General features: G+C 39.7%; 1 protein-coding gene across 1 annotated transcript; it reads left to right on the forward strand.

The window, feature by feature from the left end:
• The first annotated feature begins 3,398 nt into the window (after window positions 1-3,398).
• Window positions 3,399-22,372, forward strand: bpnt1 (bisphosphate nucleotidase 1). Its single transcript, XM_043695779.2, has 8 exons — window positions 3,399-3,630; window positions 6,644-6,748; window positions 10,568-10,675; window positions 11,906-11,954; window positions 12,523-12,614; window positions 13,813-14,010; window positions 20,624-20,729; window positions 21,674-22,372. The coding sequence occupies exons 1-8, from the start codon at window positions 3,508-3,510 to the stop codon at window positions 21,820-21,822; spliced, it is 930 nt and encodes a 309-aa protein (XP_043551714.2). The 5' UTR covers window positions 3,399-3,507; the 3' UTR covers window positions 21,823-22,372.
• Window positions 22,373-27,848: the final 5,476 nt, after the last annotated feature.

Consider the following 27,848-nt stretch of genomic DNA (forward strand, 5'->3'; position numbering starts at 1 on the left):
TCTGCCCGCAAAAAAGGCCCTGAGCCTCCACCTGCCTGCCACTTCAATACACCATTGTGTTCTCTGGCCAACATCTCTGTCTCAGGTTTGCTGTAGTGCTCCAGCGAAGGTCAGTGCAAGTTGGAAGAACAACACCAAATTTTTCGCTTGCGACCCTGTAACCTTCTGGACTCAACAAGTACAATAACTTTAAGGCTTGAACTGCCCCATGTCTTTACTCTAACCCCAACACACCAGGCCTTACTGTCACATAGTCTGCCATTGCACACAACCTATTGTTAGCAACTAACAGTCCCCAGTAATAGCTATTTACACTCCTAACAAGATCGTTATCCACTCTGTAGTCTGTCCAATTGTTCTTCTTTCTCTTTGGGCTTTATCCCAACCTAGAATTTACTCCTTACCACCTCATCCAACCCTATCTTCTCCATATAAACCAACATTTCCTAGCTACCATCAGTTCTAAGGAAGAGTCACTCAACCTGAAACGTTAACTTTAATTCTCTCCATAGATGCTGCCAGACCTGCTGAGCTTTTCCAGCAATTTCTGTTTTTGTTTCATTCAAGGCATGTTTATTATCAGGAATACAGATTAAACAATATTGTCTGGTCAGTTCCAATTGCCATTTTCACCCGAGCATATCCCTTTTTATGGAAAATGAACAAACTCATCATGACCAATTAAATTTTGCAATTGTCTTTCAAACAACTTTTCCCTTTCTCTGATACTTTTTAACCTCATTCATTACATTATAAGAATGATTTCCTTGATATTTCTTTTCGAAAGCAGCATCCAGATAGAGTCATAGAGATGTATAGCACAGAAACAACTTGACCATACCAACCAGATATCCTCGATAAATCTAGTCGCCTTTGACAGCATTTGGCCCGTCCTATTCGTACACCCATCCACAAATCGTTTTATTGAACCAGCCTCCACCACTTCCTGTGGCAACTCACTCCATAAATACACCACCTTCTGTGTGAAGAAGTCGCCCTTTAGGCCCTGTTTAAATCATTCCCCTCCCACCTTAAACCTTTGCCCTCTAGTTTTGGACTCTCCTTCACTGGGGAAAAGACCTTGTCTATTTACCCTATCCATGCCCCTCATGATTTAATAAACCTCTTATAAGTTTACCCCTCAGCCTTTGATTCTCTAGGGAAAATAGCCCCAGCCTATTTGCCTCTTCCTACAGCTAAAACTATCCAACCCTGGCAATATCCTTGCAAATCTTTTCCTTGGTGAAGATTATAAATCTTTTTAAATTTCCTGGATTCTTCAGGTCAACCTTATATGATTAGTTAGCAACAATACCAAATACAGGAAAGTGATTTTAATAAACACTTTCTATTTGATGGACTATAAGGATTTTCCTTGTGGCTTACTTATTTATGGAAGCAAAAATAGGTTACTCAGCTCCTCAAGTATGTTCTACCAGTATGTTAAGGCAGAGGAATTGGTTTAGCTCAGTTAGCTGGATTGTTGGTTTGCAGAGTAGCATGTTGCCAACAGTATGGGTTCAATTCTCATTACTAGTTTGAGGTTACTATGAAAAACCCTCCTTCTCAGCCTCTCTTCCCTTGTATGAGAGCAGGTAGCCCCCAGATTAAGTCACCTATCTTTAATGAGAGAACTGGCTATGCAACATATTAGTTCATATCTGATTCTTGCCACCACTTTCTCTGCATCCCTTGATGCCCTAATTCAAAAAACTGTTGATCTTAGACTTCAAATTGACCCAGCTTCCACAGCCTCTTGATGTAACTGCTTCCTAAATTCATTCCTAAATGGTCTGGTTCTAATTTTAAGATTGTTGCCCCCTGTACTTGACTTACCCACCAGACAAAATGATTTATCTGCAAAAACCGTGCTGAGACCACGTAATAACAGTTTTCGACTTGTATGAACAGTGTCCTTTTATTTTTGTGTCTTTGAAAACTGAATTGCAAGGAGTAAGAACTGCTTTTAAAATTAGGAATTTACAAGGAAGGCTGCCGAATTTCAGAAAATAAGGATTCCATACTTATTTTGATTGTGGACAGGGCAAGAGAAATGGTTATGTGTGTTTTTTTAATATGGGTAGTTTTCGTATAAAGTGTATTTTGACATTGTGATTTGGCTGTTATGTCGCTGAAGAATTAGTGAGCAGTATTTTCAAGAATGCTTACCTGTTCACCATTGTGCGATTCCAGTAGTGATTGTTTTGCACACTTTGTTCTGCGCATGTGCTGATGTCATCTGTCGTCAGAGCATGTGAGAGGTACACTACATTGAGCAGCTTCATCTCAAAAATTAAACGAATGAATGTTCATTGCTCTGCCTCTGAAAGTATTCTTGTGTAATTCCTGTACAAGCCTTGTAGAATTCCTGCGGGACTGCATTACTCTTAAGCATACCATTTGCCTTTCTAATTTGTTCTAATATTTGCATATCACACAATCTAAACCAACCCCCAAGAAACAGTCAGGAGACAATCAATCACACCCATCTGGGGTAGCATGGTACTTAAGTGGTTAGCACTGCTGCCTCACAGTGCCAGGTACCTGGGTTCCATTCCAGCCCTGTGCAACTGTCTGTGTGCAGTTTGTACATTCTCACTGTGTCTGCATAGGTTTCCTCCAGGTGCTCCGGTTTCCTCCCACAATGCAAAAACATGGGTTAGGTGAATTTGCCTAGCTAAATTGCCCATAGTGTTCACAGATGTGTAGGTTAGGCGTATTACCAGGGGTAAATGTAGGAGAATGGGTCCCTTTGGAGGGTCAGTGTGGACTTTTAGGGCTGAAGAGCCTGTTTCCTCTAAGGATTCTATGAATTATCACAACTGATCCTGAAGATGATGACCCTCTGTCCCAGCATTAACAAATATTTTTTTTTCAATGTAGTGTTAAATTTACTTTTCTTTTGTTAATAAAAATGATTTAAATGTTCACTCAGGCTTTGCCAAACTTTGTGTTAGGGTTTTGGCAGACTTTTGAGTGATTGTGAGTGATATTTTTTGCTGGTCTGCCCCGACCCCATTTATCCCATAGACCCCGTTATTTATATTAAGCGATTTTCTATGAAATGAAATTTCGCTGGAATGCTAGCAGGCGTTATAGGAGAACTACCTATATGCAGACCATCACATTTTCACATTCCAAAGGAATGTTTGTTGCAACAATATCCATTGTATGCATATTGTAAATTGTCTCAGAATATTATTCTGGACAAAAACAAGAAAGAGGACACGATGTTCTGGTGATATTAATGCAAAACAATTTCTCGTGTTTGGATCACCCCCAGTTACACTTTACAAACAGTAAGAAGGGGTGGTCCCACCTTTGTTTTAGGTTTCAGGGGAGTTGTCGATGTGAGTGATTGCTGGTTATATTAGGGCATGCGCGCAGCCGCGGAGTGACAGGCGGCTCGGCTCTGCACTTGGTAGCTTCCTTGATCTTCTTTCAGCCACTGGGTGGTATATTTTCCTCGATTGTGCAATTTATTTTCTCGTTGCTCTGCTGCAAACCATGTCGTCCGCGAGTCCGGCTTTTCTGATGCGGCTTATGGCATCGACCTTTTCCATTGCGGAGAAGGCGCAGACCATAGTCCAGCAGGTGATGAGTGGAGGAGACCTGGGCATTGTGGAGAAGGTGGGTTTGTGCAAGGACAGGCCCGTACTCTGATGTTGTACTTGCTCGACTTCAGCAACTGTTGATCAGGGCAGTTACAGATTTCAGCAACAACTTTCATTTCCCAACTGGAGAAAGTTCAGTTGCGTGCATGTCCGTAATGCTTTATTTTTTTTTCTCTCTTATCTCTATTGTACTTTTGGACAGGGTTTTTTTTACAATCTGTTCCTGCCATGCTTACTGTTATCACACCAGATATTACGATTGTGTTTGGAGTGGCGTTAAATCGAACTTGCATTTACATTAACCCCTCATTTACATTTCACACATTAATTTATTTGAAAATGGCAGCACGATTCAATGTGCAGCCTCTCACTTTGTGTAAAAATCCTTAACTGGTTCTTAGCAAAACAAGTAAAGCAGTGTTGAGTGGTGACTAATTGCAATTGATGGCTCTTGATTTGATGCAGCTTAGTTTTTTAAACCGGTAATTTAACAGAATTAAACAAAAAACTTGTTTTTTCCAAGCTAGACCTTGCTCTGACCTTTGGTATGCACCAATACATGCTGTGAAATTCCTTGTACTGTAGATATATGTAGTGACAAGCATTCTGGAGTGAATCACTAGATATCCAGTCACCTTGTGTTTTGCTGATAAAGGAGAAAAACATGCGAGAAAAAACAATCGTGCATTATTGCCTCGGTCTCTACATTTATTTTTGAATTATGTTTTGTTTTCCTGAAGGCCTTCACTCCTTTTAAGATACATTTTTGGGGCACTGATGTGTTTTTCTGCCTAGTGCCCATTCTGCGTGAGCCTGAACTGTGGTTGGAAGCAGGTTAACCAACTATGGAGGACATAACAGAGGAACCCAGCCTTCCTACCTGATGTCCACAGACTTTGAATTTTCCTGCAATGAGTGCTGAGTCTAGTTGTAGCTCCTAAGATGCTGCCCTGACTGAGATCAGCAACTTGGTGCAATCAAAGGAATCAATACCTGGGACTTTCTGGCTTGTAAGAATAATTTTAAGATGTTTTGAATTATATAGCTTGGGGAGATATCCATTATGTAATGCTGCCTGCCAGTTCTACAACTGCCATAAAAATACAGAACCAAATCTTTGAATTTTTTGTACAATTACATGCTTTACTTCATAATGTATTGCATGTCTAAAGTTCGTAGTAATTTATAAATCTTTGCATAGTTATCCAATGGCAAAGTGTAGAATTATTAATATTTGCATAATGTCTGTCATTGGATTGATTTAAAAGCAAATTACTGCGGATGCTGGAATCTGAAACCAAAAGAGAAAATGCTGGAAAATCTCAGCAGGTCTGGCAGCATCTGTAAGGAGAAAAAAGAGCTGACGTTTCGAGTCTAACTGACCCTTTGTCAAAGCTGCATTTTCTCTTTTGGTTTCAGATTCCAGCATCTGCAGTTTTTATCCAGTGTTTAACCCACTGCCACCTCTCTTGCAGGAATACCTACCCTGAAGAATTACTGCTCTTCTCTCTGACAGAGCTTTGACAAAGGGTCAGTTAGACTCGAAACGTCAGCTCTTTTCTCTCCTTACAGATGCTGCCAGACCTGCTGAGATTTTCCAGCATTTTCTCTTTTGGTATTGGATTGATTTTCTTGACACTTTATTTTTTATTTCTTTGTGTATATGTAGCAGCCAAGGCTGTTTCAAGCATGTTGCACTTGACACTTTGGAAAATTGTTTTCCACGTGAATGAATTTGAGAGTATTTTTAAAAATCTTATTTTTATTTTGTTCCAGTGATTGCAGCTTTTCTTGTGGAATAAAGTTTTCTTGGGGTTGAAAATGCATCCTATAATGCATGACACCAAGTTTGCAGTATGGCTAATTGGTCAATTCTATGTCTGGCTTTCATTTCTTTGTATATCATTTCTCATGAGAGATTTACAAATGTTTTCTGCTGGTCATCTGGCAAGTTTTGAAAATTCAGTTACCAAATGGTTATCTGTAAGATTCTTGCTAGAGAGAGACTGACTTCAAATCTTGCTCCATAGAGTCACATTGAGGCCATAGCTTATAATAACATCAAAATAGTTTGCATGTGAAATATTAGTGGTAATTTAATTTGTTATCATTGAAAAGTGAGAAAAAAGTCCATGAGGGAAGTGTGTCCTCTAAATTTTTAAAATACTAATAATTGACCTCATTTGATGCTGCAAACATAAGTGTATTTTTTTCTATTCAGCCTGTTAAGGGTTGCAATCACATTGCTCTAGAGCAAGTGGGACTTTAACCCAGGTCTCTTAATCCAGAGGTAGGAACATAACCATTGTACCACAAGAGTCCTATATATATTGGAATAATTTAGAGCACCTATTGAGAAATCTTCCCTTTGTTCCACATCATCTGTGTTCTCTCAACATAAATGTCGTCCTTCGTGTTTTTGCATAATTTTTGTAAATTTTCTTTGCACCCTTTCCAAGGCTTTGATGTACCTCTGAGTCCTTGTCACTTCTCTAACTGAGATCTCACAAATAATTTATAAAGGTTTTGCCAGAGTAAGTAAGAAGAAACTGTGTCAACGAGCAGGCAGCTAAATCATAGATTTAAACTAAATGGCAGAAGAACCAGAGGGGAGCTGGAACAAAATTTTAAAGGAGCGAGTTGTTATAATTAGGAATACTGCCTTAATAGAAATTGGATATATATTTAATTAGGAAAATGCAGGGCAATGGGGAAAGAATTGCTGGGGAGAGGAGAAATGAGTTTTGAAAATTTAGCTAATTCAGTTTAATTTCTTTGGTTCAAGTTAGTAACCCGTACACATACTGCCCTGTCCCAATAACATGGCGTAGATTGTGAACTTGTATAGGGACTAGCTGTCATGGAACATATTACAAGTAAGTAATACAGAAAATGCTGGAGAAACTCAGCAAGTCAGGCAGCATCTGTGAAAAGAGAAACAAAATTAATATTTCGCATCCAGTCTGACTGTTCTTCAGAACTCTAGAGACATTTGTTTACATTTCAATTTTTTCATATTTCTAACATAGACTGGAGCCAATGATCTACAAACAAAAGCTGATCGATTGGTGCAGATAAGCATCTGTTCATCATTGGCCCGTAAATTCCCCAAACTAACTATAATTGGAGAGGAGGTAAGGAATTACAATATCAATAAATGTTTAATTCAATATTTTGTTCTATAGATTTTCTTTTAGTGTAGTTTCTTGTCGCAAATTTTAGATTGTTTTGATAAGAAAAGATGGCATATTATTTGCCTTTCTTGAGTAACTTTTTTTTATAGATAGATTCCCTACAGACTGGAAACAGGCCCTTCGGCCCAACAAGTCCACACCAACCTTTTGAAGAGCAACCCACTCAGACCCATTCCCCTACATTTACCCCTGACTAATGCACCTAACACCACGGGCAATTTAGCAGGGCCAATTCACCTAACCTGCACATCTTTGGACTGTGGGAGGAAACCGGACCACTCAGAGGAAACCTACGCAGACACGTGGAGAACGTGCAAACTCCACACAGACAGTTGCCCGAGGCGGGAATAGAACCCGGGTCCCTAGCACTGAGGCAACAGTGCTAACCACTGAGTCTTGAGAGGTTAAGTAGATATTGTTGACCTTTTACTTGTTTCCATCCCAACTCCCTTGCACATCCATTCCAGTGAAAGATATATTCATACAAGATCAATGGAAGAAACGTATGTAGTGAGGAAATAAGAGAATGAGTAGGTCATGTCACTCCTCAAGAGGTTGCTGCCAAAATACCACCAACACATTTCTAGCCCCACCAGAGAATCAAACATTCTGGATCATTGCCATGCAACCTTCAAAGACACCTGCTGCTTTTATCCCCTGCCCACACTTCAGAAAATCAGAACACAGTGCTGTGTTCATACTCCAGCTTACAAGCAGAAGCTGAAACGGGAGGACCCTTCACAAAAGGAATTCTCGTCCGAAGCAGTGGAAGACTGTTTCTGGGATTGCTTGACATTGGGAGAATGGACTGTGTTCAAGTACTCAGCAGAAAACTAAGATGAGTACGCCAACATCATCACAGACATCATTAGCACATGCATGGAAGACTGCATACATTGGACTTCAGTAAGGCGTCCAACAAGATTCCCCATGGGAGACTGGTTAGCAAGGTTAGATCTCATGGAATACAGGGAGAACTAGCCACTTGGATACAGAACTGGCTTGAAGGTAGAAGACAGAGGATGGTGCTGTTTTTCAGGTTGAAGGTCTGTGACCAGTGGAGTGTTACAAGGATTGGTGCTTGGTCCACTACTTTTCTTCATTTATATAAATGATTTGGATGTGAGCATAAGAGGTATAGTTAGTAAGTTTCCAGATGACGCCAAAATTGGAGGTGTAGTGGACAGCAAAGAAGGTTACCTCTGATTACAACAGGATCTTGATCAGATGGGCCATTGGGTTGAGGAGTGGCAGATGGTGTTTGCTTTAGATAAATGCGAGGTGCTGCATTTTGGGAAAGCAAATCTTAGCAGGACTTATACACTTAATGGTAAGGTCCTAGGGAGTGTTGCTGAATAAAGAGACCTTAGAATACAGGTTCATAGCTCCTTATAAGTGGAGTCACAGGTAGATAGGATATGAAGAAGGCATTTGGTATGCTTTCCTTTATTAGTCAGAGTATTGAGTACAGGAGTTGGGAGGTCATGTTGCGGCTGTACAGTTCTTTGTTTAGGCCACTTTTGGAATATTGTATGCAATTCTGGTCTTCTTCCTATTGGAAGGATGTTGTGAAAGTTGAAAGGGTTCAGAAAAGATTAACAAGGATGTCACCAGGATTTGAGGATTTGAGCTGTAGGGAGAGGTTGAATAGGCTGGGGCTGTTTTCCCTGGAGTGTCTGAGGCTGAGCGGAGACCTTCCAGAGGTTTATAAAGTCATGAGGGGCATGGATAGGATAAATAAACAAGGTCTTTTCCTTGGGGGGGGGGGGGGGGAACTAGAGGGCATAGCTTTAGGGTGAGAGGGGAAAGATTATAAAAGAGACCTAAGGGGCAACATTTTCACACAGAGGGTGGTACCTATATGGAATGAGCTACCAGAGAAAATGGTGGAGGCTAGTACAATTGTAACATTTAAAAGGCATCTGGATGGGTATATGACTAAGGAATGGTTTGGAGGGATATGGGCTTGGTGCTGGCAGGTGGGACTCGATTGGGTTGGGATATTTGCATGGACGAGTTGGACCGAAGGGTTTGTTTCCGTGCTGTATATCTCTATAAGTCAATCTGAGTGTTCCTCAGCCATAAACATTGGATGAACCTGGAAATCAACTCCCTTCTGGAGGCTAGATCTGCAGCATTCAAGTCAGATGACCCAGATCAATACAAGAAATCCAGGTGTGATCTCCGCAAAACCATCAGGGATGCTCAGAGCCAGTTCCGGACTATGTTTGAGGCCTATATCTACCAAACAGACTCCTGTCACACCTATGGCAAGGCCTTAACAACATTATAGGATCCAAAACGAAGCAGAGCAAGATAGCAGATAAGACCCATCCCTCCCTGACATGCTCAATGCTTTCTGTGCTCGGTTTGGGCAGAATGCCAGCGGTGTGGTGACGCCTGCCCCAACAGCCCTGTATATGCCTGTTCCCTCTGTCGCTGCTGTGGACATCAGATCGGTCTTCCTGGGGGTCAACCCAAGGAAAGTGACAGGCCCAGATGGTGTCCCAAGTTAAGCACTTGGATCCTGTACCGACCGACTGGTGGAGGTATTCACTGGCATCTTCAACCTATCCCTCCGACAAGCCGTTGTCCCAACCTGCTTTATGAATATTACTGTCACCCCCATGCTTAAGAAAGCACATACAGTGTGCCTTCATGACTACTGCCCAGTGGTTCTGACCTCCATAATCACGAAGTGCTTTGAGAGGCTGGTAATGGCCCACATCGACTCGAGCCTCCCAGCCTGCCTTGATCCCCTGCAAGTTGCTTACTGATGTAACAGGTTCACAGTGGATGCCATATCCCTAGCTCTGCACTGGAGCATTATCAAGGACACTTACATCGAACTCCTGCTAGTTGACTACAGCTTTGCCTTCACCACCATTATCACCTCCAGGCTGATCTCAAAACTCTGACCTTGGTCTCAGCTCTGCTCTCTGCAACTGGATCAACAGACTGGAATCAGTGAAGATAAGTAACCGCACCTCCTCCATGATAACACTCAACACTGGAGCACCACCCCTTGTATGCCTTGTGCAATGTTACCTGTATGCCTCTGTCTAAATCTTTTATTCTGTACATCAATGCTTGCTATGATCGGCCTGTACTGCTCATAAACAAAGATTTTCACTGAATTTCGGTACAAATGACAATAAATAAATAAATCCATCAATCATGTTTACTCAGTCATTCTATATGATCATGGTTGATCTAATCTTGGCTTCAATTCCACTTTGTTTCCCATAGTACTTGAATAGCCTATCGTTCAAACAAAATATGTACCTCTGTCTTCAATATATTTAATTATCCAGCCTCCTCAACTTTCCAGAGGTAGATTCCATACTTTCTCAGAGGTAAAGAATACCTTCTCTGTTTTACATGACTGACTCTTTCTTTGAAGTGATGCAGTGTAGTTTTAGATACCCTTACAGAGGAAATATCCTTTCAGCAACTTATTTTTCAAGTCCTGTCAGAATTTTGTATGTTTTAGTGAGATCATCTCTCATTCTTCTGAACTCTAATGAGTTGAAATCCTGACTCCTCTTACAAGCAATCCTTTCATCCCGCAAAGCAAACTGATTTACAGTCTCTGAAAAGAACTCCAAACTTAAAGTATGCTCTCACTAACATTATGAATGGGTTTCTAAGCCCCTGGATCTTTGGTCCATTAACAGTGACACTGGTATCCATGCAAATGAATGATGGTGCAAATTTCTTGAAGGGATATTTTTATTAATTCCATCACTTTTATTTTAGGAATTGCCATCCCAAGATGTAGATGAAGGTTTAATTGAAGCTGGTCAATCAGAAGAGGTGTTGAAGTATTCCTGTCCAGCTCAGTACAACCACATCAAGGAAGATGAGGTGAAATGTAACTAATTTAAGAAAATGTGAATGATATAGAAGAAGAAAAGTTAGTTTCTTGCCTTGGCTTAAGACTCTGTTTTAATTTCTGAATATTGTATGTAGATCAGGTTTTGAAAACTGGTACAGGGATTAAGTATTTATTGGAAGTGAAATCTTTGTATTCAGTTTGAAAGATTCCTGTAAAGGTGGCTGTGGAGTGACATTGACAGATTGCCTCAGCTCTGAGTGGCATTCTGATTGAAGATCCAAGGCACGTGACTTCAAAGGAAGGGAAAAATGTGATCTCCCATGTCCTAAATAGAAAATTCCAATACTTGGATAATAATACTTGAATTTAAATTGCAATCTCTGATTGTTTCACTCGTTCAATCTGCATGGATCAGATATAGCAGCCAATTGCATTGGGGACCCTGTTGCAATATCGCTGGATGTGTCCACACAGTTCAGGATATATTGTGGTGTTGAGAATCCGATAGATGAAGCAGTTGGAGTCTTCTGTCCTCTGATAGGAATTACAACACTGCACATGATTGTTTCTGTACTTCATGTATTCCAGTTCTTGTGGATGGACCCTGGATTTGTTCCACTGAGCAGAAGCTGAGGATGGCGCCTCTTTATATTGTGTTTACTTGTGCTGTCAGATTTGCTCAAGGACAGTTAACCTACTCAATGTGCCAACTGCTGTACAGATTTAGTAATGTTGGCAAGGATATGGAAACATTTAATTTTACTGTCAATAAGTTGAAACAAGCTGAAGTGGTTTTGGAACATAAGTGAGTATAAATGGCATCAGTCACCCTACTCTGCTTGGATGGTGTTACCAACCCCAATAATTCCTCTGCTGGGGTCACTTCCATCAAATCTGGTGGTTGTCTGCCAGATTTTGTTTTTCTCTGTCCCTGGAATTCTCTGCTTTCTCTTGAAAAGGAGTGTGGAGTAGTGTTAGTAATAGCAAGTGAGGATGTGAACTTCTTTTGCTCATTGTGTCTTAGGTGAAAGTCAAAATTGGGCAGGCCTCAGATGAAGTGCCACACAATGAAAGTGGTTACAGTGTGATTGAGCACTATCTGTTGCAGAATAGAAATCAGGATTATCATGTGTATATTCCATATGTGCGTATAAATGGCACTGGAAAAATAGCAGAAATAACAGCTGTGTTGTTAGTTTGTGTATTTCTGTATCTAGAAGAATGCTTATCTAACAGAATAATTTGATATGCTTTCTCAGATCGTGGTTTGGGTCGATCCACTTGATGGCACAAAGGAATACACCGAAGGTAAGCATATGCTCATTTTAATATCATCTGGGTTCATCTTTTGTATTTTTCATGATGTTATCAAACAGAAAGAGAAATGTAAAACCAAGGAAATTATTAGACTCTAAACCACTTGAAGTGGATAGACCTACATTAATGAACTCTTGGATGTTTTATCCAGACTACGCTCCACCTGAGGGAAAGTTTTGGCTTTTGGGTGCCATAAAATGTCGTCATGTTTCTTCTACCTCTTGTACAATATATGTTGACTGCAAATACTAAATATTCTATTTTTCAGTTTGGGGTAGAGAAAGGCCAGCAGCTTATCTATTAGAATATTTCTTTTCTTATATCATAATTAAATTAGTTAGTGTTTGTTTTCATGATTAAGTCAGATTTGCTGAAACACACTTTGGGTTTGATTTTGTTTCAAGTTACCCCTTGAATTAACTTCTTAAAAAAATTTTATTTTGTTCCATGGTGAATATTCCAAGAGCTCTTGGCTAACATGGACAGGTATCTCTTTCAATGAGCAGCTGAATTCACTTTTGATTTTAGGCTTAAACTAATTGAATGTTTTGATCTGCAGGCCTCTTGGATCATGTGACTGTGCTTATTGGAATTGCTTATGATGGTAAAGCAATAGCTGGTGTAATCAATCAGCCATATTACAATTATCAGGTATGATCTTTAAAAAGTGAACTTTTTTTTTCAAATCCAGCTGTTTTAGATTAGATTACTTACAGTATGGAAACAAGCCCTTCGGCCCAACAAGTCCACACCAACGCGCAACCCACCCAGACCCATTCCCCTACGTTTAACCCCTTCACCTAACACTATGGGCAATTTAGCACGGCCAACTCACCTAACCTGCACGTTTTTGGAATGTGGGAGGAAACCGGAGCAAACCCACGCAGACACAGGGAGAATGTGCAAACTCCACACAGAGTCGCCTGAGGCGGGAACTGAACCTGGGTCTCTGGTGCTGTGAGGCAGCAGTGCTAACCACTGTGCCACTGTACCGCCCACTATTTTTGAAGGCTCTTGCCGAGCAAACTGATCATCTCAATAATAGAGCAATGTGATTGAATGTTATTGAATGCAATTTGGTACTCTTCTTTTTCCATCATAGATAGTGACTTATCGGCATCAGTATCTACTAATGTGTTTGCCACCTTTTTTCACTCCTGCCATTCACAATCTTTTCACTTGAACGTAGCTGCTCATAAATTATTAAAGTTGCTGAGGCAATTTCATAACAAACTTATTTTGAAAGTTCATCGAGTTGAGTCATTAACTTTGATTCTCGCTGCATGGATGCTCACTGACCTGTTGAGTGTTTCCAGCGTCTTCTCTGTATGATTTGGAGCATTAGCTTAATTTTACAGCTGATTTATGCTCCTAGTCCCAGTTGTGCTGATGAATAGAGAGGAATAAAGAACCAGTGGTCCAAGTCTGATTTAAAGCATTTTTTTATCTGTTGGTGGAAGCCCAAGACCGATTTATTTTCAGATATTGATATAAAGAACTGACAAAACATCATCAAAAATTATGTTAAACCTTTGACAAGCCTAAAAGTGTGCTATTGTGTGTAACACACAAGCAGTGATTCATACTTTTGCTTCCTCAAGTCTGAAGAAATAAATTTTACATGGGTCTTTTTGAAGCAGTTTTTGTCCACTACAGCTTTCTTTTCAGCACATACTGGTTCAAGGAAAAACTGGAGAAAATTGCTTCTTGACTTACTTACATTCAGCATAGTAAATGATTAGAATGTGAAATGAGTGAAAATTAATTTCAGAAAGAAAATTATATGCCAGAAGAAAAATGCTAATTTTGTGTGTAATGTATTACTTTTGAAAGCATAATTTTCTTTCAGGCTGGAGCTGGTGCTGTTCTTGGTCGGACCATTTGGGGTGTTCTGAATCTTGGAGTGTTTGGAATTCAATTGAAGGAAGTGCCAGAAGGGAAACATATCATCATTACAACTCGTTCCCACAGCAGTAGGCTGGTAAATGACTGCGTCTGTGCGATGAACGCTGATGAAGTAATAAGGGTTGGAGGAGCTGGTAACAAGGTACTTATTGAAGCAAATAATATTTAAATAATTTTGAGAATGTCATTTTTAAGTTTTGTTACATAAATTTTACTTCATTTTAACCTTTCTTTGGGCCACAGCGATTAAAGCACATGGTCAAAAATCTTGTTCAAAAGTGTAGCTTTCAAGTAGTATATTAAAGGGGGGGGAAAGAGAGGCAGCGATGTCTTTGGAGGAAACTCCAGATCTTGGGGATTTGGTTGCTGAAGGCATTGGAGTAATTAAAATTGGGAATGTTCAGGAGTCTGGCCTTAGAAGCTCAGAAATCTTGGAAAGTCATGGGTCTGGCCTTTGTGAAAATTGGAAACGAAAGATCAGAAATTTGAAATAGAGGCAATGTGTGACGAGGAGCTAGTGTAGGTCAATGAACATGAGGATGCTAGGTGAATGAGTAGCAGGATTGGATGATCTTAAGTTTGTGGAAAGGAGACAATGGCAGATTATCTGGCAGTTGATTAGAATACTCAAGTCCCGAGGTCATTAAATCCATGGGTGAGGGTTTCAGCAGCAGATAAGCTGAAGTGGATCAGAGATGGGTGATATTATGAGAGTGGAAATTGGCAGTCCTAGTTATGGCATGGACTTGTGGTTGAAATATCATCTTGGAATATCAGCTATGCCACTGACATTATAAACAGATGTAAGACAGTTTCCAAGGAGTGGAAGTCGATGGCCTAACAGTTTGTGGCCTGTACTTTGTGACGTCTTACTTCCCCATGTTTGGATGGTGGATGTTCAGCTCAATACTGGATGACGGCCTGGCAATTTAGAAGCAGTGGAGAGGTCAGGTGACATAGAGCTGTCAGTATACATGTGGAAGATGATAGGTTTAGGCTTCTGTATTTGAATGGCAACATTTAGATGAGAAACAAATACGCAAAAGATTCTTGGGGGACATGAGAAGTAACAATTCTGGAGTGGGGAAGAGAAGTCATTGCAGGTGATTTTTCTAATTATATGAAAACTTAAGAACAGGAGTAGGCTATTCAGCACATTGAGTATACTCAACCATTCAATAAGATCATGGCTGATCTGATTATGGCCATAGATCCACTTGATTCCCTTGCTGATCAGTAATTTGCCGAACGTAGCCTTGAATATATTCAATGACTCAATTTCCACTGATCTCTGAGATAGAGAATTTCATAGATGATTGATCCTCCTGATCACAGTTTTAAATAATGTCCTCTTATTTTTAAATTATGCCTCCTAGTTCAAGATTCTCTAGTTAAGGGAAGCATCCGCTCAACATCGATTCTGTCAAACCCCATCAGAATTTTGTATGTTTCAGTATGAACACCTTCATTACAAATAGAAATAGGCCATTTGGCCTCTTAGGCCTGCTTTGCCATTCACTAAGATCATGGCTGATTTGTTTATATTTTGAATTCCAAGTTGTCATCTATCGCCCATAATCTTTGATTTTCTTGTCTAGTAAGAATTTGTCTACCTTCAACTTAAAATATTCAGTAATTCCCAGTTCCACCATCTTACAAGGAGTTCCAGTGTTGCACTCCCTCTGTCCTAAAAGGGTAACCCCAGATTCTTAATCAGCCCCCTAGTTCTGAACTCAGCCACAAGAGGAGATATCCCTTCTATGTCCATGTTGTCAACACAAGTAAAGATCTTACACACCAGTCAAGTTTCACCTCACCCTTCTATATGCAATGGAAATAAGCTCAGTCTGTCCGTTTCCTCATGACAAACCCTGTATTTCAGTTATCACTCCAGTTGAACTTCTCTGATGGGTTGCAACACATTTACAGCCTCCTTTTGTCATGACTCTGAGGTAGTGCATTGGAAAGCAAGCCTCACTATTTGTGGAATTGTCACAATGTGAAAATCTGATTCATCCATTGAATTGCTTAATTTTACATATCTGTCTAATTTAGATTATATTTCCTGCTTGCCAGTTTGTTGGAATCTTTCCAATATCCAGTGAATTTTGGAACATTATCAGCAACTACTAGTTGCTAACTAATTAGCCATCTCTTTTCGGACCCAAGGAGGAAGTCCATCAGGACCTGGGTACTTAGCCTGCAATTCAATTAGTTTGTTCATCACTGCTTTCACTGTGATTGTATTTTCACTGAATTCCTGTCTCCAGTTATTACTGGAATGTTTTTGTATCCTCACTGGTGAAGAAGGCAAGATGCTTATAATTTTAGCCACCATTTCCATGTTATCTACTACTGACATCCCATTCTTACTCTCAAACTTCTCTTGACTGACTTTCCTTTCCAATACCAGTAGAAATTCTGGCCATCTGTTTTTACATTTTCTAGCTAGCTTCCTCTCATTTTATAATTTTGTTTCTCCTGATCATTCTCTGCTATTCTTTCTCTGCTGACTAATTATCTGATCTGACCCTCATATTTGTGTAATCATATGCTTTTCCTTTAGTTTGATGTTTTCATTTACACCTTTAATTATTTATAGATGATGGATCTTCTGCTTAGAGTTTCTCTTTATGGTAAGAATAACATACTTATTCTGGGTTTCCAGAAATATCACTTTAAATGTCTGTCACAAATGATCTAACTTTTAACTTAGTATCTCAGTGTGCTCTTATTAATTCAGGTTTCACATCCATTATTACTTCAATTTATAATTCTAGTCTTAGACCCGCTCTTCTCCCTTCCAAACCGGGTATAAAATTCAATTATGTTTTGATCACTGCTGTCTAGGGCTGTCTACTCTGACATCATTACTCCTGTTACATTACACAGTGATAATTTCTTACAGCAGCATTTCTGAAACAATCTCGGAAATATTGGTTGAACTCCTCACGCAGGCACCTATTTCAAATTTTGCCAGTTTATATGTAGATTACAATTTTTTGTGATTATTGTGTCTTTTTTTTAACACAAGTACTCAATATTTCTTATAGTATACTTTATCCCACATTGTCGCTACTGCTAGGGGCCTGTTGATCACTCCCACTAATGACAACTTTCCCCTACTAATTCTCATGTCCACAGAAACCAATTCTACATCTTGATCTACTTGACCAAGGTGGTCTCTAACCATTGTGCCAGTGGCATCCTTGATTATCAATGCTATCCTTCTACTCTTACTGAGCTTCCTATTTTTCTTCAGTGTCTATGATATGGAGGAGCTGGTGTTGGATTGGGATAGACAAAGTTAAAAATCTCACAACACCAGATTATAGACAAATAGGTTTATTTGAAAGCACAAGCTTTCGGAGTGCTGCTCTTTCATCAGTAGTTAGTGGGCAGGATCATAGGACACAGAATTTATAGTAAAAGATCAAAATGTCATGCAACTGATTGAACAAATCCAGATTGTTGTTAAATCAATCAAAATCTATATCCCCATTCTAAGTGATTAAAGACTTAACAGCAATCTAGGTTTGTTCAATACATCACATCATTTGTATGACACTTTGATCTTTTACTATAAATTCTGTGTCCAATGATCCTGACCCACTAGCTACCAGATGAAGGAGCAGCGCTTGAAAGCTTATAATTTCAAATAAACCTGTTGGACTATAACCTGATGTTTGTGAGTTTTAACTTCTTCAATGTCATATGTCTCGTAATATTCAGGACCCAATCTATGTCATTTTGCAGCCCACCTATATCCCTGTAAAGAATGTCAAATGATAGTGCACATTGAAGTAAATAAATATCAATTCATTTAACTTAAGGATACTATGTGCATTCAGATACAGAACCTTTAACCTTGTCTTCTCATTATCTTTGTTACATGTAATCTTGACTGCTAGTGTATTGTATTAATAATAGAGATTATTACTGTTGATGTTTCCTCTTCAGCGTGTTGCTTAGCTGCTCATATTCCCTGAGTAGAACTTCTTTCTAAGTCCTATTTTATTGGTACTTGCATCGCCCATGACAACTGGATCCACCCTCTTCTACTGTAAGTTCCTATTCAGCTCTGAGCAGGTGTCCTGAACCCTTGTACCACATAAGCAACAATCTTTGGCTACAGCCTGAAACAAGGTGCCCTAGTCAATCCACTTTTCCTTCCTACACACTTGTTTTCATCTGTTTACGTGAGCCCCTCAAATTTGTTAGATATTTGCAAGGGCTGAGGCCCCTGCAGTACAATATTCTCCAACCTTTTGCGGCCACACTCTCCTGCTCTTAACTGCAGATGGATTCGGACTGCTGTATGCTTTGGGATGTGACTGCCTTCTAGATCAAGATTTCCAGATACCTTTCCCTGATGTGTCATAATTTCTTCAAGACAGCCTCCAATTCAATAGCCTTAAGTTGGAGTTCTTATATTTTTATACATTTTGTGTTTGTCTGAATCCAGAAGTTCCCACATTACACAGTTGCAACACAACAGGTGTGCCATCACTGAACAGATTAGTTCAATGTAATTTGTTAATGGAATCAGTCATGTGAAATAAATTACTATTCTTAGCCACAGCTTTAAAGAATCTATCAAATCTGATACCATTTTACTCTCTAATACTACATGCTCTGTAAAAAAGCAGGTGATTGTTTCAGGACTCAGAAGAAAAGAGTCCTATTGAACTCAGTGTTAACTCTGTTTTTCTCTCCATAGCTGCTGCCAGAGCCACTGAGTTTCTCCAGCACTTCCTGTTTTTATTTCAGATCTCCAGCATCAAACCTATTTGAAGGATTCAAATATGAATTCAGCCCTTTCCAGCTTCCATCTTTTGATTTCTTTAATATGTTGCTTTTAATAACTTCTAGGTATCAATATTAATGTTTTTGTCTATTTATGGATCTTCCCTAACTCCAGTGTCCTTAAGCAGGCTATTTGCACAATCCTTTTGTGTGAAGCATGTAACTACAGAACAGTTTACAAGACTCCTGTAAAAACAACCTTTATTTTTGGTATATATTTAAAATTAAACATGTGCCATTTTGTAGCCACTGAATTGGTGCAATCCAAGGTGGTTAGGAAAGTCAGTTCCAGCCCCTTCCCCTACTTTGCTGAATTCCCACACTAACCAATCTCCTAAGCTTTGAGATTTCCACTTTTTCCAGTTTATATGTTGTCACAAAGCTGTTCCTTTTCTCAAGGATACTGTGTCCTTGGTTTTCTCCAGAGGGGTTATTAACAGGCTGGGCTCCAAAATAGCTGGATCTGGTACCGAGATGAAAGTCCTTTTTTGTTTATATGTAAACAGATGAGTCTTTAGGCTAAAGCTTTTATGTTTTTATAAGTAACCTGTATAAATCAAAGGGGCGTGGCCAGCTCTCTAGCGGAGAAGTTCAGTCCAGAATGAGTTAGGGAGTTCAGCTGTGGAACTGTGTGAAAACAGACTGCTAGAATCTCTCTCCTTCTGCCCTTCTAATGTCAACCTGTAAACCTTCGTTTCATTTTTACTGTGTTTAAGGGATTTGCTTACTGGGACTGTTGTGTATATTCGGGAACAGCATAATTAAATCTAGTTTGGATAGACTAAATTCTGTAGAGGTTCTTTATTCTGTTCCTTGTGTTTCATTGTGTAATTTGGGGAATAGATTTTTGTCTATTTTAAAACCTGGTAGTCAACCTAGCTAACTTACTCCGGGTGATTTTCACTGTACACTTACCAAAACAAATTGCAAAGTTATGGTCTGGGCTGCCTGCTTAAGAATATTGAGTGGTCTGGCCTAGTCCATAACAATGTAGATTAAAATCTTATGTGATTATTGTCTCTTTTTTTTCCTACAAGTACTCAATATTTCTTGTAGTGTACTTTATCCCACACTAACCAATCTCCTAAGCTTTGAGGTGAGGTCACCTGTCATGATCTGTCAAAGGCTGTACAGGAGCAACAAGGATGAGGAGTAATAGTGTTCTTGCACCACTGTCCTGATTTATGAATTTGACAGCCCTTTCTCCATGGCAGGCCGGAAACCTATTTGAAGATTCGAACACGAATTCAACCCTTTCCAGCTTCCATCTTTTGACTTCTTTAATATAAGTTCTGAAATAAAATATAACATGTAATGTAAGTGTACATTATCCCTCTTTGAATTCTCTGCAAACTTGGATATGATCAACCTCAGCAATTTTCTTCAGTCGCTTCTCTTGCATAATTCAGCTCAACAGAGTTGCAAATGCTTGCTTCCACTCTTGCTGATTTGAATATATTGAGACTATCCTTCTTCCTCCTATTTATGATGTGATTTTTGAAGGTCTATCCTCAACTCCTTCCATTCCATATGGCTGACATCTAACAACATCATCTCTCAGGTGTGAGTCGCCTTCCTCTTGTGTATGAGTAACACCATAGCTATATCTACAGTCCTTCACAGGTCTTGGACTCTTCTTCTGGTATCTCATTTTGGATTCTTATGCATTCTTCTTTGAGGGAAAATTCAGGGAATAATTTTCAGTTCTGGACATTGAAGACCACTTTCCTTAGCTGTACCAGATTGTTTGTAATCTCAGTCTGTGTTTAGCCCCAGTTTAGTTTCTAATCTCATGCCATTTCCATCACGAATATTTCTTACCTCCACCTCTAATATTGCGACTGCTGCAACCATAACCTTCATACATACCTTGCATTAATATGAAGTGTTGTCTTATTGTGTGCTCTCCAAAGTTAATTAACTTGTTGTTTGTGTTTTCTTTTTGATAGGTCATACAGCTTATTGAGGGGAAGGCCTCGGCTTATGTATTTGCTAGTCCTGGCTGTAAGAAATGGGATACCTGTGCTCCTGAGGCTATCCTTCATGCTGTTTCAGGTATTTGTTTCTTTATATTATTAAATCTGAATCAGCCTCAAAATAAAATTTACAAGCAAACCGTGGAAGAAAATATAACCACAGTGTGGACTTGCCCAGCTTGACAATTTGATTATCAAAGAGCCAGTCAAACTTGACTCCAAGTTATGATTGCAGGGTATGATCTTGTAACTAAATTTAACTTACAGATTAAATGGCACTTTTGAACTGTTTGAAAAATATGAACATTCCCTCCTTATCCTCCATGACCTGGACGCAGCCTTTGACACGGTTGACTGCATTACCTTCCTGGACTGCCTCTTCACCTGTTGTCTGACTGAATGAGACTGCTGTCACACAGTTCCATTCGTATTTATCTAGTCACAAGCAGAAAATCACTTGCAGTCTCTTGTCTTTTTCTCCATATATTCCTAACTTTCATGTTCCCAAGGATCTATCATGGTTCCCTTCCTGTTTCTCATCTGCATGCTGCCCTGAGATAATTTGAAACAGTTATTTTTCACATTTTAGACATCGACACCCAGCTGTACCTCACATCAATTCTATTAACTCCTCCACTCTTGCTGCTTTGTTATACTGCTGCTTTTCCAATATCTAGACCTTAATGAATAGAAGTTTCCTCCAATTAAATGTCTTCTCTATTCCTTTCCCATAGACTCTGTCCCTCTTCCCTAGCAGCAATCTGAGATTAAACCAGTCTCTTTAGAATTAGTGTCACATTTGAAGCCATAATGTGCTTCTAATTACACTTTACACTTGTTTTTAACCACTGTAACATCACCACACAGAGTCTAGTTATTAGAACCTTTATTAGATTCAGGAGGTATCAACAAGGTACTGTCTGAGCGAACCAATTCCAATAGATGCAAATAAAGCAGCCAAAGATGATAAATAACAAATTGTCTTGTTTGAAAACTTTTTATTGTAATTATTTTTATTCCTAGGTAAACTGACAGATATTCATGGGAATTCCTTGCAATATCATAAAGATGTGAAGTTTATGAACTCAGGTGGAGTCCTTGCAACTTTAAGGAACTTTGACTATTATGCAAGCCATGTTCCTGACTCTGTTAAAAAGGAACTAGTTCCCTAAAAAAAGTTCTTACTTGCTGCCTTTGTAACCTCGAGTGACCAAAATGTTTGAAATGTTCTTTGGTTTAATTCTAATTACTTCCTCAAATAAGTTGCAGTCTGGAAGATTAATACGGGAGTACTTTTTACTTTGCAGGGCAAGTGCTGATCTGGAGAGCTGCTGTTTGCCTGTTTTGTGGTTGTGCACAGTTCAGTTGAGTTCACACTTATACACTTTGGGTCAACTGAAACTAATCTTTGTTGCAGAAACGTTTACTACATCAAATAAATTTTTTTCTTTTGAATTATGTGAACTGATACACATGATTTTTATGGTTCCCTACAACAATATTTGATCTAAGTTTTCATGGGCAGCCTTCTGTTGAATTTTGCCCTCATTGAAGAAGAATGGAAAATTAGTTCTCTCTAGTTCTGCTAAATCCTTATGTGCAAAGATTCTCATTAAGCTTTCATCTTTTGTGGTGTCAAGAAATAGGTGAATGTTTGTTGAAAAGAAAATGTAATTTCTTTTACATCATTGATTTAAATAAATCGCAATTGATACTTTACAATGTGCTGTTTCAGAAAGTGATGTTTGTTTTGGCCCAACAAGCAAAAGCCCGGTGAAGTATTGTGGCTGGAACTACTAGTACTAGTTAACCAGTTCATTTTGGACACTTTGCAGTGCCAGCAGTGTTGACAAGGGTGATGGTAGAGCCTTCCCTTGAAGCCAATTAAAATAGTTCCGTTCATTAAGTGTTTGTCAGAGGCTTGGGAGGATTGAATTTTGAAGGGGATTCATAAGTTTTGCAGCAGCTAAAGGGAGGTTGGTACAGAGTAGTAAGCCAATCATGGGATGTCCTAAGGTGTCACCCTGGTCTCCTAATGTCAGTGGGAGTATGGAGACCCCTTGTTTGCATGTGATGATGGAAGGAATCAGTCAGTGTTCAGGCATTGAACATGTTCCTCAACTCCTGGCATTGCAGTGCCAGAAAAGCAGTGGGAAAATGTGTCTATCACAGTAGCATTGAGAATTTTTGGTGGAAGTCTGAATTTTGCATAATGGAATTCCACTCTTTATCTGATCTTACCTCGCCTTGGCTGCTGTTGCCTTCTATCAGTAAAAGTTGGAAATAGGAACTGTTGAAAATCCTGGGAAGCCTCAGCCACTAAAGCAGCCAGAAACAGGCCTTTAGGAGTTGCCACTCATCACACATGGATGATGTGCTCTGTTGCAAGCAACTTGGAGACATAAGGATGTGCAGACCTGGGGAAAGGACCGCTAGAACTGCAGGTTCAGTGGGGGCATGGATGATGGGTCAGAACAGCCAGTGTCTAGAGTGATGGGGGGGTTGGGTAAATAACAAGAGACAGCTAACCCAAATCTCCATGGGGTTCAGCAGGTCTGGGATGGGGTAGGAGTTGGAGGAGAAGCTGAGTCTGAACCTGAAGCCAAAGTCTTTTGTTTTCCTTTGGAGCTCTTGGTACTCGTGGCTACAGAGGATGTAAATAAAGTTGCTCAAATTTCCAATATTAGGTGAACTCTGCCCTATGAGTTATGGATTTTTGTCAAGTTTAAAATTGTGCACTGGAGGCAAGTGTGAAGAGAGACTTTTGATTTTCAGGAAGAATTAAATTATGACATTCTTCACTGCATTTACACAAATATTTCTTCATTCAGTTAGATGCTTCTTTGGAATTAGCTTTAAAATGCAAAATGCTGCAGTACCAATCATTTGCAAAAAATATAAAAACACTAGAATCTTACAAACATATTTTCATATTTATAAGATTTATGTGATCAGTAATACACAAACTTTGCCCTACTTTATTGCTGCTTAGTTTTTGCTAGTGTCTCGTATCACATTAATTGTCTAGGGTGGCACCGTGGTTAACATTGCTGCCTCATAGTGCAAGGAACCTGGGTTTGATTCCCTTTTCAGTGATTAATCAAACTCCATTGAAATATTCTTTCTGTCTCTGTGGGTTTCCTCCATGGTGGATTGGCCGTACTAAATTGCACATAGTGTCCAGAGATATGCAGGCTAAGTGGGTTAGCCACGGTAAACACGGAAGTGTAGGGATAAGGGTGGATTTTGGTGGGATCCTCTTCGGAGGGTTAGTGTGGACTCAGTGGGCCGAATGGCATGCTACCACACTGTAGGGGTTCTATGCTTCTTTCTTCCTCTGTCACCTATTTTAAAAATCTACATTGCTTAGATATTTATATGATACCTATGCTGCAGTTTGGAAATGAGACACCGTATTGTAAGCATTTTGTAAATCCATAGACACTCTTTGTCCAAATAGTTCAGTTCTTCAACAAACAGTTAAACTTTTCAAACAAGGCTTCTCTGGTAACAGATCTAAGTTGGATGTCAATGACTAACATAGTCATTGTGCATTAATCTGATAAGCAAATTATGGATTCTAAAAGCAATAAACTGCTTATAAATGTTGTCTTGTGTTCATCTGGGTAGTTTTCAAGAACAAAAATATCACTGGATTAAAAATGTTAACTCTTTCTTTGGCCACAGATTCTACCAGACGTGCTGAGTTTCTCCAACAATTTATGTTTATGTTTCAGTTAATAGTGATTGATAGTTAACTACCATGCATTGTTTAAACTTTAAACCAGGCAGGTTGGCTCTGGTTGATTGCTCTGACAAATGAACCAGAGGATGGCTGTCACCCACTCTTTCGGTTTGAAATAAGCACAGCATATGCATATTTCTTTTCCCTCTAAACAACAAGGCTCTGTGCATTAATGAATAATTGCAGTCTGTGAATTTCATGACTCATGTGATGCTAGCTATGTAGGCCATACATTCCAAAGACTGGAGGATGGTACCAAACAGCTTATCTCTTTGGCAAGGTACTGACCGTGACAGTCTGCTTGCTTTTGCAAAATTTACAGTATATTTGATGTGATTGGGCAACATTTGCAAAATATTTCTCCGTTTAAAGAATTAGGCTGACAACCAGTTTAGGATTGTTGGTCAGACTCAGTGTCGCAATTGTGTTTACTGGAAACTGCATGTATTAATAGCTACATATATTAATACATATATTAATATAGCTACATATATTAATGCATCAATCTGTCTTCTCATCCACCACAACTTTCCTTCACTGGGCTATATACATGATATGTTTCTTACAGTTCCATGCACTATAAAATTGGCCTTATTGGCAATCTCGTAAATAAGGCCTGAGCCATTTGATAAGCTTATAAGCTTGTTGCTACGATAGGGCACAACAAGCCAATCAATAAGAGAATTTCTCACTTTATACTGTACATTTTCATGGGTAAGTCCAAGGCAGCCACCTTCTGTCCTAAAAAGTGCTTAGTGGATCTTAGGTAACCTTGGAAGGATATATTAAAAACTGGAGCAACTGATAAAACTACCTTTCTCATGTAGTTACTAGGCAGTAGCAACACACATGGTATTTATAATTTTTTTAAATCATGGACTCCTGCCACGAAGCCAAAAAGACATTTTACCTATCCCATATAAGTACTGTGATATATGAATTTCAATGCTGGGATGATGCTAGGTATCTCGACCTTAAGTCCCAAAGACTGTCAGATTGCATCAGACAGCATGTACAATATTTGATGGGCTTCCATGGTTGTGCATGGTTTGCTAAATAATCCTAAGTGTGCTAACATTTTGCTGACAACCAATTTAAGATTATCAGCTAGGACCACAGTTTGGTGTGCTTGCACATACTGGAAACTCCATAATTTCATACACTGGACCTTGTTCTTTGCAGACAGAAAGAACATGTACGTACATTGTCAATTTCATTGCTTAAAATAGATAACTATTTTCTGGTTCTCTCAGGAGTCTTGTCCAATAGCATCAATGTGCCTGTCTTAAACTTATAGCATGGCAGTTATTTGTCAGTAGTCATCATCTACTTGATGCATTTTCCATGGTAATGCATCTACCAATCAGAGACCACTTACCAACCATCAGTATTTTCTTTTTTACAGTATAAAATTGTTGTTTCCCATTGAATTTGTTTTGATAAATACTGGTGGGCGGCACGGTGGCACAGTGGTTAGCACTGCTGCCTCGCAGCGCCAGAGACCCGGGTTCAATTCCCGCCTCAGGCGACTGACTGTGTGGAGTTTGCACGTTCTCCCCGTGTCTACGTGGGTTTCCTCCGGGTGCTCCGGTTTCCTCCCACAGTCCAAAGATGTGCAGGTCAGGTGAATTGGCCGAGCTAAATCGCCCGTAGTGTTAGGTGTAGGGGTATGGGTGGGTTGCGCTTCGGCGGGTCGGTGTGGACTTGTTGGGCCTAAGGGCCTGTTTCCATACTGTAATCTAATCTAATCTAATCTAAGATAAAATAGCTCAACAAAATATCTTTTTTTCAACAGTATTCAAATTCTGTACAATTAAATGACTAGGGTTTATTACATAATAGCAACAGCACATCTGCACTTTGTCAAGAATAATTACTTAGACCTTACAGAGCTCATACAGTTACATTTTCTCCTCTGAAAGCAGGACATAGCATTCACACATTGTGTGTGTGTGGAGATAGTTATCTGTTGCACAAGACAGTTAATACCTCAAAAGGTTAACTGACTTCTAAAATGAGACTTGCATATCAGATTATGAAGGACGGTGAAGGCTGCTTGTGCTGAAGTGGTCGTGAGCCTCGGCCAGGATTTTTTTTATTTCAAAAATATACTTTATTCATAAAATATTTTGATCTGTCCAATTGGTCATGCCATACATCCGCAAACATTCCATTTCTTGGTATACAGAGACGGAGTAATCATTCATATATACGGTGGTCTTTACCCACCGCGACTTGGCGGCAGCTGCCCCAAGCTTCAGCGCGTCCCTCAACACGTAGTCCTGGACCTTGGAATGTGCCAGTCTGCAACACTCAGGGTCAGGGTCAACTCCTTCAGCTGGAAGATCAACAGGTTTCGGACCGCCCAGAGAGTGTCCTTCACCGAGTTGATAATCCTCCAGGCACAGATGATGTTCGTCTCAGTGTGCGTCCCGGGGAATAGACTATAGAGCACGGAGTCCCACGTCACGGCGCTGCTCGGGATGAACCTCGACAAACACCACTGCATTCCTCTCCAGACTTCTGCATAGGCACATTCCAGAAGGTGGTGTGTGACAGTCTCGTTCCCCCTGCAGCCGCTTCGAGGGCAGTGTGCGGTGCGGCTGAGAGTCCGGGCATGCATAAAGAATCTCACAGGCAGAGCCCTTCTCACCACCAGCCAAGTCATGTCTTGGTGTTTGTTGGAAAGTTCTGGCGATGAGGCATTCTGCCAAATGGCTTTGACAGTCTGCTCAGGGAACCGCTTGATAGGATCCGCCCTCTCCTTTTCAAGTCCCACCTTCTCTAGAGGTGTGTCACAGCATTCCCATACAGGTTTATTGGTACAATGAACTAACCTATCTACTTACAGTCTTCTTAACTACAGGTGGAAATCTCATAAATGACCATGATGGTTGTTATAATGCATAACTAAATTATGTGACAAACATTTTATGTTTTATCAAAACTGAGCCTCTGTTCTAATGAAGATCTTGTGTGGACACCCTTCTCTACTTGGGAACTCATTGACTTCCCAACCGATAAGGAAGATTTGTTGCTGTTGCTGTATGCTTTAAAAAAAGTGGAAAAAAAAGGATTTGTGGCAATGAAAGCTAGACGTCTCAGGTGGTTCTGGTGGTCACCACTACAACATATAACATGCGGAGAATAAGATGAAGCTCATAAACACGAAGAGAATAATCAATTAATATTAACCCCTTTACACCACGACACAACACCCTCTCTGATCCTGATGTGAAGTGTTTGACTGGTATATACAAAGGTAAAAATCAACCAACACCAGGTTGTAGTCCAACAGGTTTATTTGGAAGCAGTAGCTTTGAGGTTAAATAAATACGTGGCAGATATGCAGAATATTTTAGCCGCTTGTTATATCTGTGTGAAAATAAATCCAGGTGTCGACATAGCTGTCCCTTGTATAACAAGGTTTCGAAACAGTGATTGAATCAACCC

The sequence above is a fragment of the Chiloscyllium plagiosum genome, unplaced genomic scaffold, assembly GCF_037043375.1.
Source record: "Chiloscyllium plagiosum isolate Xiang-an unplaced genomic scaffold, Cpla_swu_hap1 HiC_scaffold_10, whole genome shotgun sequence".
Lineage (NCBI taxonomy): Eukaryota > Metazoa > Chordata > Chondrichthyes > Orectolobiformes > Hemiscylliidae > Chiloscyllium > Chiloscyllium plagiosum.